Below are 13,168 nucleotides of genomic sequence, written 5' to 3'. Positions count from 1 at the left end.
AGAAAATGATGTGAAGAATGTAAAAAAAAATGGTTGTCAGCTCTCAGTCAGCCACAACCTCCATATTGCCAGGTGTAATCAGGTGAAGTTTAATTTTTTTCTGTTCACGATAGTCGCGCTGTGTTCTTGTTTACAACATGAAGCAGTGCACACATTCCTTCTCTCTTGTTCACACTCATCCAGACTGAAAGTAATTAGTTCAAATAATGGTAACCACTACTTGCGGCCATTTTTTTTTACAGGTAACCATGTGTTGTCGTGTACAGAAAAAAATAAACTTCAATTTAGTATATATTTTTTTTTTTAAAAACACGATGAGTGTAAATAATTAACAATAACATACCTGTTTACACCTGACAGTTTGTGACAAACTGAGAGCTGGCAATTTTTTTTTACATTCTACAAATTGTTTATTTTAATTCACTTAAAAAATATAGCTGCAATTTGTTAAATAAATTAGTTACAATATATTTAATTAAAGGTAATTGCGGCTAATTTTTGCTTGGCAGCTCGGCAGTAATATATTAAGTTATCATTAATCATTCATTTAAATTGAGTTTAATTTTAAAAAAAACATAACTGCAGAAATCAGCTGCCAGATCTTGTACTAAAAGAGTTTTTTCCTAGTAAATTTTGTTTATAATACATTGTAGAGGATGATTAAGGAAAATCCGAAATTTTGAGAATTAAATATGCTTATAAAAATATTCTTTTAAATAAATTTGTTTATAACATTTAAATACAAAAATACAAGCCATTTTTGAATGCATACGCAAAATTTATTTTTTGATGATCACATCTTGTAAGTCATCTACATAAACATTTTTATCTTTTATGTGTCTGCATAAACATTTTTACAGTTTCATAATAAAACTGCATGTTTCAACGTAACATTTCAACAGAAATTTCAGCAATTGTTGATTGGATCTTGTCTAATGTCGTAGATGGTCGACTACTATACACTTTGCTTTTGAGGAAAGACAGATAAATAAGGAAACCTGATAGACCATGGAATATCACCATTTCTTTAAATTACAGTTACCAAACAACTGGTATAAAATAGCCATCAATATTCATGCTGTTAACATCAATCTATCTTGTTGAAACCAAGCATTATCAAATAATTTTTGGAAAAATCCGTAATTTTTGAGCAACAAAAATTTGTCAAAATGGCAACGTATTGATCTTATGTGACTAGTTATGAGGCCATATTTATTTTTAAAAAGTAAAAAATGGAAATTTAAATACTGTTAAATAATTAATTTGAAGTTTAAACTCCTTAAATCTATATACAATTTTGTTTCTAATTTGGCGACCAATCTCAAAAAGATGGAATTTTAAAAAAATTTAATAGGATTATTCATTTTTCCTTTCTAGTGCATTTTTATTACAAAAAATAAAAAATAATTATATCCCTAATAAAGCACGGTTTAAAGAAAATAATCTGACATGGCTGTAATTTCTTCGGAGAATTTGTTGATATATAATTATAATTTTTTTTACGTGATCTTATTTGAGCTGTACTACTATACATTTCTTTAGCCAAATTTAATTCTGGGTCCAAATCTCAAATCTACTGGACTAGATATTGAGTGTGTGTGTATGAAAGAGAGAAAGAGCAAGTGAAATATTATTGTGCCTGATTTTTTCATAATTTTATTATTAATAAAATAAAATCTCATAAAAATAGCATTATTATTATTTTTTTATCAATTAATTAATTATATTATTGCTTTTAATTATATATTGTAATATAGATATTTTTGTTATAATATTTTGTAATATTGTATATTAAAATAATCAATTACCATAGTTCTAAATCATTAAATGTTTATGTATATGAGTCATAGAGAAAATTTCAGTAATTGCCACTATTCTTAGATTACTTAAGTGTCATCACATAAAAAATGTTTATAAAACTATATTTTAGATCTTATATTATGTAAGGAGTGCGGGAAAAAATAATAGTTGATTTTTATCTACATTTTAACAAGAGATTTAACTTACACATCAACTAGCCTGCCCGTCTAGCCAGAACCTGGACCCTTGGGGCTCAGGTGAGCTCAGACAAATCCTGAAGCCAACTCAGGGTGAAGAGGCCTATCCCATGGCCACAGAGCTTGCTTTGCTCGCCATTCCTGATTTGTCAGGAGAACTGGCACCCTGGATACCCAGAGAGCTTGCTTCGGTCACCATTCCCATCCACCAGAGGGCTCTGGTCCCCTGTACTATACATTATCCTTACAGTTGTGAGAATAATACTGATAAATAATAAATATAGTATTCAGGTTTTATAGAAACCTGAAAAAGAAACTAAATTACAGAAGGTGGAATAATATGGTAACTAAAATAACACACACCTTTGATGGCGAGAAATTCATAATTTTTTCTTTGGTATGGTGGCAGAAATATAATAATTAAGTAAAAGGATCAATCTATTTTTTCCTTAAAGAATATCTTTAATTCACAACTTCACCCTCCTTGGGGCGAAGAAATAATATTTTTAATATCTTAACCTTCTAGGGTGCTAGGGCCTTGGTCGACAGCTTAAAACCTTCCCTGAGATAACACTAATGTATCCTGCAAATTTGAAAGTAATCATTTGATTGGTTCTTGCATAATGCAATGACAAACAAACAGAAAAATTTTATGTATATATATATATATATTTTCGAATAACTGTGATCTGTTAGATTGAGTGTACCTGATACATGCAAAAGTTAGCCTTCAACCTACTAACAAATATCCCGTTTGAATTTTGAGAATAGAATAATTGTTTGCAGATGTATTATAAGAGTACCCCATTGTATCTCCTGAAATAGCATCCTGTTTGTTACCGGTTTTAATGTTGATGATTGTCGATCTAGCCTCCCACAAGGTGCTCGCTTACCTCACATCCAGTCCTCACAGAAAGCCCATTATTGTTAAACAGACATTTTTAAATTTATTAATGTAAATTTAATTCTATTATTTTTGTAATATTCATTCGATTGATTTGAATCCTTCAGTACAAAACCACCTCATACAGTGATAAAAGACTCACAGTTCATTAAAGTTCATGCTTCAACCACAAATTTGAGATTTTTGAAATGAAATATATCTAAAAACCTTCTAAGTTATCCCAAGAAACATGGATAAAAATTTGGTTGCGATTGATTGAGTAGTTTTTTGTTTTTCTCAAACAAAAACCCTCTTCCTCTTTATATAATATTACAGATATAGATGGTACAGACTGATACATAGCCATTGATATAAATTTTGAAGTTTGTTTCGACATTAATTGAATCTGCTCCAATCTCATTAGTCCAATAGGTTCACTCATTCAGATCATAAACTTGTTTTGACATAAATTTATCCTTTTATACAAGTTTTATTTTCAGTTACTCATATACATGGTATTAATAACAGTTTATATATTCTAATATTTTACTTTATATTTATTTTTAATTTCATGAAAGAATTAAATCCTTTTTAATTATTAAATTGCTGATCTCCGTGATGGAGTAGTAATACCTCAGCCTTTCATCTGGAGGTTCTGGGTTTAAATCTTGGACAGACATGGCATGTTTTCACACGCTACAACAGATTCATTTCATTATCATCAATTGAAGTGTCAGTCAAAATAAAGTGGAATATAGAGTATTTAATTTCTGCTGGATTTCCTCTCTTTCAACTCAATTGTAGATATTCAACAAATCTCTATTGTTACAAGGGAACATTGAGATTTAATTTTCAACAAAAAAAGAAATTATTAAAGGATGCAAAAAATTTTCTTCAAATACTGTACACAGGATGCGACTATTAAATAATCAGACTGATATAACTTACCTTTATATATATATATTATACATGAGGTCTGTAAGTAAAGTAATGAGACTAGTGCAGAAAAACTTTTTATTTTCAATCCAATTATACATGGACTCTATCACCTTTGAAAGCCATGCAATGCTTCAAACGGTTTTCCCACTCTTCATAGCAGTGTTGGAACTCAGAAACCGGAATATCCTTCAGATGGTTAGTTACATATTTTTTTGTTTTCTAAAGTCGGGAAAAAGAAAAAATTGTAGGCAGTTCAAATAAGGTGAATAAGATGGTTGAGGAACTACAGCAATGTTTTTCTTTGCCAAAAATTCATTGAGAGTGCAGTGTGACAAGGTGCTTTGTAATGATGCAGCATTAGTTGTCTTTGATGGTTGGTCTTACGAAGGCAACTCTTTTCCGCAGTCTTTCAAGAATTTCTCGATAAAAATATTGATTTACAGTCTGTCCTATAGGCAAAAACTACTTATGGACAATGTACTTGTACTTATGGTTTATTGAAGAAACAAATTAGCATAGTTTTGATTTGCTCATTTTTGTTTTTTGGGACATGGTGGGTTTGAAGTGTGCCACTCTTTAGTCTGGCATTTTGATTTCTGGGTCATACTCAAATATCCAAGCTTCATCACTAGTAATAACATTTTTTTAGAAAATCAGGATCTGTTTCAATTAGCTCTAGAAGATCGTGGCACTCTTCCACCTTGTTGTTTTTCTGTTCAACAGTGATGTTTTTTTGGGACTAATTTTAGACAAATTTTTTCATGTCCAATTCATTGGTTAAAATTTGATGGACTGTGGTATGATTAAAATTTAATTGTTCTGCAATCATTCTGACAATTAATCGCTGGTCGTACTGTATCAAGTCTCTGATTGCTCAATGTTGTCACGTTTTGTCAACAGTCTTCCAGAGCGTGGGTCGTCTGCAACTGATTCCCGGCCATCTGAAAATGTCTTAAACCACCTAAAAACTTGGTTCATGACAGAGCATCATCTCCATATGCCCTTTTCAATTTTGAAAAGGTTTTAGTAGCATTCTCACCGAGTTTAACACAAAACTTGATTGCACAACGTTGCCCATAATTAGTATCACTCACTTTTGTAATGCACAACAAAAACTCATTTCACGAAAAGTTCGTTTACATCTCACATGGCAACAAAATACTAAAAATATTAATACCTAATATAAATCAGCTGTTCATATAATCATTTGTTTATTAGTAACTTTACAGTGTTGCCACTTTGGCTGCCAAAAAAAAACACTAGTCTACTTTATTTACAGATCTCATATATATATATATATATATTTATTATATATAATAATAAGATATATTATCTATATATAGATATATTATTATATATATAATAATAAGAATATATATATATAATTCTAATGATTGTCATTTTCAGTGTAGATCTAATCACACTTTCTTCAAAGGTGTAGAGCAGATGAGATCTTAGGATAAAGTAAAATGTCACATGGTACCAAATCTGGGAATTATGAAGGATATTCCATCGTTGTAATGCGTTTTTCAGCCAAAAGTTATGTGTGAGTAGATGCATTATTCTAATGAAGAATGAAATTATTCTTCCACAGTAAGGTAATTTTTAAAAATCTTTTTGTTATAATCAAAACTTCCTTATAATTGTTATGCCTTTTGGAACCCATTCTTCCAAAATTATACCCTTGATATCAAAAAAACACAGTGAGGCTTTGAATTTGGGTTTGCTTTTATGAGCTTTTTTCCATTTTTGGTAATAATAACATTTTCAGTAATCGATTCATTTTGTCACAAGATCATACTGGAAGATCCAGATTTAATCACAAATGATGATTTTTTTTTTTTAAAAGAGACAAGGATTAAAATAAAAGGAAGACAACCCGCCTTGTGGTATTCCAGTTGCCACACCATCCCTTCCGTTCCTAGCCATGTTTGGCTTTACCAGAGGTCATCTTTTTGCCCTCAGGGAGACGTCACTGATCCAAATGCCGTGGAAGACATTTACAGCAGTAAATTATGAGTCTTAGCTTTCACTGAAGCCATACATAATACAACAGCAGAACATTTAATTCTTAGTTTCTAAAATCATTGTTATCTTACAGAGATCATTTTTTAAAAAACACGACTGCCAAAATATAAAAAAAAAATAAATTGAACTAAAAAAACGACAATAAGTTGAATTAAAAGAATGAAAATAAAGGATTAAACATCGTTATACAGTATTTAAGTAAATAAAATAATGGATGACCAACCAACTTTCAGACAGACTTATAAATTTTATTTTATTAAATTTTTTTTTCATGTAGAAATAGCAGACATTTAAGATTTTTTAATGATTTAAGTTCTCACAAAGTCTTCTTTCAATGATAAGAAAATTTTGTCCTTCAACGAAAATATTTAAATGCCATTGGGGGGGGGGGGAGATCTGAATAGTAATTGCCCTATATTAAAGAGCTCTATTAATTATTTTTTATTAAAGAGCCCCCTGACAGCATTTAAATATTTTCATTGAAAGACAAAATTTTCTTATCAATGTAAAACCTGATGAGAACGTAATCAATAAACAACCTTAAATGCCTGCTATTTCTACAATATGAAAAATATAATTAAATTAAAACTGAAAGTTGATTGATCACCCATTATTTTACTTAATTAAATACTGCATAATTATGTGGTGTTTAGTTCTTTATTTACATATCTTATTTTCCTTCTAGTTTAATTTATTGTCATTTTTTTAATTCTTTTTATTTTTTGACAGTCATGTTTTTTAATTTTTATAATTGTTTTTATTACTTTATTAAATAAAGTTTAATTTTAATATTTATACAATTAATCTGAGAATTATTAGGTATGTTTTGTAAATTAATTGTTGGGTATACAAATGGCTTAACAGGGCATGCCGTTTGTTACCAGTTGATGTTGATTGGTCTAGCCTCAAACAAGGTGCTTGCACCAACTCACCGTTCTAGCCTCACACGCAGTTCACACAGGAAACCCATTGTTATTAAACAGAATTTTTTAAATATATTTTATTTTTTTTAATTTATTATTTTTGTGATATTATTCATTTCACTAATTTGAATCATTCAGTAGAAATCCAACTAACACAGTGATAGACGTTTACAGTTCATTAATTAAAATTTAATCCATTAAAGTTTGTGCTTCAACCAGTAAATTCTTTACTACCACATATATATAGATATACATATTTATATAGCCTATGACAGTGATTCCCAAAATGTGTGTCACTGTACCCAGGGAAGCCCAGCCTCTTCATAGGGGTGCTCCTAAATATTGTAAAAGCTTCATAATTAATTGAACCAAGACATTTATAATTATTAATTTAATGTTAATAAAATAAAAAAAATAATGAAGATATACAAGTTTTATTTATTTTTATCTCTTCCTTACGAGTAGTCGTACTTTTACTGAGGGTAGGGTACCATAGAAAAGTTTTAATTGAAAAAGGGCACCATGAATCGGAAAAGTTTGGGAACCACTGACCTATGACACTCCTGGTAATGTAAGGATTCCAATCCAGAGTCATATGTCTAAATTGGTTTGGCCAATTAAGCTGCTATGGAGGAACAAAAAACATACATACATGCTAAATACATTACACTCCTTTTTGAGCAGTCGTGTAAAAAAATCCCATTTTTTATATCAAATATCAATTTTTGTTGGATGTAAATTTTTTCTATTTTCTTCATTTTTTCATAACATGTCCAGTGTAATTAATTTATTTTAAAAAATTTACTTTCATACTAATTTTGTGTAATTACATTATTTTACTTTAGCCCATACCATTTAATTGGATTTAAATCCAATTGATGTAGAGACAATGAAAGCAACATTTTGTGTCGATGTTTTTTCAGAGATTTTATAAAACAAATACATTCTATAAACTTGCAAAAAACCAATAATATCCAGCTCACTTAATTTATACATAATACCAAAAATAAAAAAAAGCAGTAACTGAAATGTATAATATTTTTGTGGGATACCATTATTTATTAATTCATAGTTATACTTAATATTCTGTCTATTCATAGAAACATAAGATATCATACAAAAAAAAAACAAACAGAACCCTCAATTCTCTTCAATTCAAAAGTTTAATTATTATAAAGCTTGTTTCTTTTTTTATTAATTAATAAACGGGGCACCCCGTTTATTGGTGATAATTGGTTTAGTCTTGCACGAGGTGCCCACATCACCACCATTCTAGCCTCACATGCAGTCCCCATGAGAAGGAAGAAAAATTTTTTCTTAAACAGAAATATTTTAAATTTATTTAATTTTATTTTATTTAAGGTAAATTTAGTTCTATTATTTTTGTAATATTATTCATTTGAATCATTCAGTTCAAACTCAGCTCACACAGTATTAGAGCCTCACATTTCATTAAAGTTTGTGTTTCAACCAGTAAATCGGTTCATCCGTTGAGTTGGTACAGTGGAACAAACATAAATACATTACACTCCTTTTTGGGCAGTCGTATAATAAACTCAATTTTTTCCAAAAATGTTTAATGAAAGGATTGAACTAAAAATAAAAAGGTTTTTCATTTAACAAAAAAGATTATAATTTTCTAAATTCCTGTGATAAATTAATTAACAGTATAATATGCAGCTATTTTACAAAAACCTTACAACTGAAAAAAATAGCTTTTTTAAGTTAAAAATAATTTTAAAAAACATAATGGTTTATGTTGGCTTTATAAAAAAAAAATTTAGAAAAAGTAAAAAGTATAACCTATGAGTAATATTAAGAAAAGAAATATGGACCCACATGCATATATTCATGTTTTATTTTTATTTATTTTATATATTGCACTTAATCCTTTTTTTAACTTCGTTATAGCTTTTACCATTAATAAAACCTTCTATTATCAAATTAATTAAATTTAGATATCTTAATATATGGCACAACATTTTTTATTGCAGGATTCTATTATAAATAAATAAATCTCTAATTCTGGTTGGTACATTTTATAGACCATCTCAGGAATAGGTAGATATGTTTCTCTACAGATAAAAAGAGAAACTGCTTGAGAATTTACCTAGCTGGATCAAGGAAACCGTGGTAAAACTTTAATCAGAATGGCATCACAAAATATATAATTATAAAATAAACTATTACTTGATCTCTGTGGCAAAATGGTAATGACTTGGCCTTTTATTTGGAGGTCCTGGGTTCAAATTTCAGTTAGGTTTACAAAATGTTCATTTCCATGTACCAACTTTTCAATCTTCTGTAATGAATTAATTCTTCAGTAGATATGATTAAACTCTATATAATTATTTAAAATATTGTTAAGGTAAAATACATGAAGGTACTATATGTAAAAATAATTCAGAAGACATTAATGAAAATTATTTGAGTGCAATTTATGTACGTGTTGAATAGGATGTGGAAATTTTTTTTAAAACTTTTTATTAGTATTATTTAAAAATTCATCAACAGTAATAATTTTCCTCTAAAAGAAAATATTTTAATTAAATTGTGGGAAATTTTTCAAATGGCTACTTGTTAAAAATGGTAATGGAAGTTTAAGATTTTTTTTGTATAAGCTGTGAAGTATTGTGTTTAGTTATAAAGTACTGTTTTGTTGTCTGGTTTGATAGAAGTGGATATTATAATTTTTTTTCTAAGAATAAGTGACTTGTTTTTAGCAAAGATTATATTCATAAATGCCTCTTCTTTCCCATACATCTTGAAAACTGTTTATTTAAATTTTATCGACCCACTTGATTGTTAACATCTTGTGACATGACATTTCAAAGGCCTTTTTCTAGCTTATGTTCCTTTTAGGTCATTTTTGATTTCTAATAAAAAAAATATTGTTTTGAAACTTAATGCTCTTTTTTCTTTTTGGATTGTTTCCACTATCAAAATGTTGTTAATTTCATTTGGCGTCTTCTATACATAAATCCAAAAGAAAACAATTGGGATGGATTATATCCTTGACTTTCTGTTTTCTAATCACAAATTCCCCTTTCCTCATTTACTGTTATAAATATTACCAAATTCTTCTAAATATGTCTTCTTTCAATGTACTTCATTCCAGTTTTCCTAAATATGTTCAACATTTTTCTCATTCTACATTTTGAAATGCCTTGTTCAGGTTTATAAATTGCTCTTTTATGTTCATACACTTCTGTAAATTACCTCCCTTTGTAAATAATAATAACCAAAACTTGGAAAGTCAGGTAGAAAGAAGAAGCAAAGACTATAGACCATCCTACGAAAGCAGAGAAAGTTCAGTCTGGAACACCAGAAAAAGAATAATCTCCAATATCCAGAGATTCTTTGCCTGTCACTTAGAGGCAGGCAACCACCATATGCAAGTCTTTTTACAAAGGGAGTGTATTATGACAAAAAGGTAGTAATATCGTGCTGAAGGGCAATCCTGCTGAGAGAAGGCAGGTATAATTTTGTAACTCTCTCAAGGAATAATCACAGTAATTTAAAAAGACTCACAATCTAAAAAAAAAAGATAATACCATCCAAATAAACATAATCTACACCAATCACTAAAAATAAATTACCCTCCATCTAATTTATAAGACCTAACAGTAAAGGATAATTGGTCAGGTTGTGTGAAAAGTTATATAATAAAGCATCCTCTAACACATTTGCATTCTGTTTTGTTCCTCTCTTTTTATCTACTCTCTCTCTGTAATCAAACTGATTGTTAAATAGTATGCTTTCCATATATATTCTATTCACATATAAACTATTCTGGTGTGATGAGTCTTTTCAATACACAAGATGTCAGCGCAATAGTGTAATAATTTTCACAGTTCCAGTGTCTACTTTTTTTTGTTATAACAAGTACACATTTAGAAAAGGTTTTGGACAATTTTCCAATCTAAAAAAATAAGACAGTAATTCTGTTTGTACACAGTCTATCATTACAGATTTATTTTTGTTTTAAGTTTATAAAAACTGTATCAAAATTAGTCTTCTCTAATATCATTTTTTCTTACAAAAAACCTCATCTGTTTATTTTTTCTCCACTTTAATTCTTTTTTATATACATTTCTTCCTTCATTCTTGATAACACTTTTTTATTTAACTCTATGAAAATTGAATACATTTCTGCTTCATTTTCTTTAAGTTTTTTTTAATATTTATATAATATATATATAATACTAGCGTACCCCGTCGTGACTTTGCCCACAATATAGATGTAGCTTCACTCGCAATTCTTTTTGAATAGCAAACTTATTCTTTTATAAATAAAAAATATGTAATATTTAGATTTTCATTAAATCCTGATAAAACGGTAAATAAAAATTTTTATGAAAAATACTGAAGGAATATATGATAAACAATGAATTGTTGCCCAAAACTTAAATAAAGGAAAACAAAAAAGGAAGATAAGAAAATTGAACAATATTTGTTTGACCAATACATTTTATGAATGAAATAAAATATTTCAATAATAAAGTGCAGTAAGATAAACAAAAAATTTATTACAATCCCAAATCTAGCATCCCCATCGAGGCTTTGTCCATGCTCTATGGTTACTTGCGCTTCCCGTCACGATCAGAGGGTCATGGCTTGCTTCGCTCTCCCTTCCCGTTTCTCTTTCCCTTTACCATTTCTCATTTCCCTTTTCCGCGTCCTCTTTCTTCTTTTATTTTTTCTCTTTTCCATTTCCTTTTCCCCGTTTTCCCCCTTTTTACCCTCTTCCCTTTTACCTTTTTTTGATTTTTCCCTATTTCCCTTTTCTGATTTTTCCCTTTCTTCCTTCTTCCCTGCGCATAAATTGGTCCAGTAGTTTTTTAGTGTATAGCAGACACACATATCAGAAACATTGCAATGGAATCATAAAATATTTAGTATGGCGTATGTTGCTTTTACATCCAACAGATAGCACTGTTATTAAAAAAAAAAAACATAAAATTTAGTTTTTTATAGATTTGAACCCCTTAAAATCAAAATTTCACAAAATCCTTTCTTAGTGCACGTCTACTTAAAGACACAAAGGTACCCTGAAAATTTCAAGTCTCTACCTATAATAGTTTTGGTTGTACATTGATTACGAGTCAGGACATTCTCTTTTATATAAGAGATTAGAAAATCGATAAAGGTTTCCTTTTTATTTTTTGATGGCATTTAGAATAATCTTAAAATAGTAACATTTACTGAATTTTATTGTTCCATCTGGATACACATATATCCATTATATTACTTATTAGTTAATAAATACAGTAAGTGTAAAAAGTACAATATGTTTAAGGATTCATTGCATCATGCATATATATATGAGTTTTATTATAGATATTAAGTAATTATTATAAGAATTAAATGTAAATATTAATTTTTTTTCAAAAGAAAAATAAAATAGTTGTTTTATTCTCTTGTATCTTTGTTTATTATTACTACACTGTACAAATTAATTGGGACAAGCTATTTTTTTCTCCAAATTGTTAATTGATTGCCAGTTATGTCTGAAACCACCTTAATCTAATTATATCTGCCTTCAGGTGGTGTGATTGTTCAACCTTGACAGTAAGAAAGTTATTTGACTGTTTTTAAAGTGGAAGTAGTCACTTTACCTTAGTGTGTAAACTTGTTACTTTCATCTGTTTAAAAATAGATATTACTCCAAGAAAGCCTGCAAAAATGATTGATCTTAAAGGTCACATTTCTACAGCAGATGGTGTAGGCAAATCAATTTTATGAAGAATTCTAACAACATTCAAAGAATTTGGATCATCGTCTCCAAAAAGGAAAGGAAAATGTGGGTGCAAACGGAAAACTATTCCAAGAACTGACAAAATTGTAATAAGAAATGGTAAAACTAATCCAAGGAATAAAGCTCAAACCTTAAAAGAGATTTATGGACAACTGGTTTTGATAATAGTAGTTCAACTGCATGCTGTAGGCTTCTGAAAGCCGGCCAGAAGGCAGGAAGACCAATGAAAAAACAATTTTTAACATCTAAATGAAGAAAAAATATTTAGCATAGGCCCAAAAATATAAATCATAGACTGCTGATGATCGGAAGAAGATAATTTTTGGTGATGAAACACTATTTGTGCAGCAGTACAAAGCAAATGTCTGAGGCAAGGTGACAGTGAACCTTTGAGATGTGAGTGTCTCCAACAAACTGTAAAACATCCTCTAAAACAGATTTTTGGGTTTTTTTTTTGATAATTGGGACTGGAAGTTAAATTCCTGTTCAAGATATGATGAACGAGATATGAAGTAGGATTTTTCCATTCATGCAAACTTCTGACGGGACAGTTCAGTGTGACTTGGCCCCTTGTCATAATTCAGACTTTCATGTTGGGAAATCAAATTAATGCACTTGATCAGCCCAGAAATTCACGAGA

General features: G+C 29.2%; 1 protein-coding gene across 1 annotated transcript in view; it reads left to right on the top strand.

Moving 5' to 3' along the window:
- The window catches only part of LOC142334076 (protein FAM117B-like), a 62,327-nt gene extending 56,699 nt beyond the window's left edge, over positions 1-5,628 (top strand). The window contains exon 9 of the mRNA XM_075381753.1: positions 5,227-5,628. Coding sequence (XP_075237868.1) covers positions 5,227-5,277 — 51 coding nt within the window. The 3' untranslated portion in view covers positions 5,278-5,628. The remainder of the gene's footprint in view (positions 1-5,226) is intronic.
- Positions 5,629-13,168: the final 7,540 nt, after the last annotated feature.

The sequence above is a fragment of the Lycorma delicatula genome, chromosome 13, assembly GCF_047948215.1.
Source record: "Lycorma delicatula isolate Av1 chromosome 13, ASM4794821v1, whole genome shotgun sequence".
Lineage (NCBI taxonomy): Eukaryota > Metazoa > Arthropoda > Insecta > Hemiptera > Fulgoridae > Lycorma > Lycorma delicatula.
The sequence above is the reverse complement of the archived record's forward strand: the minus strand, read 5'-3'. Positions and strand labels throughout refer to the sequence as shown.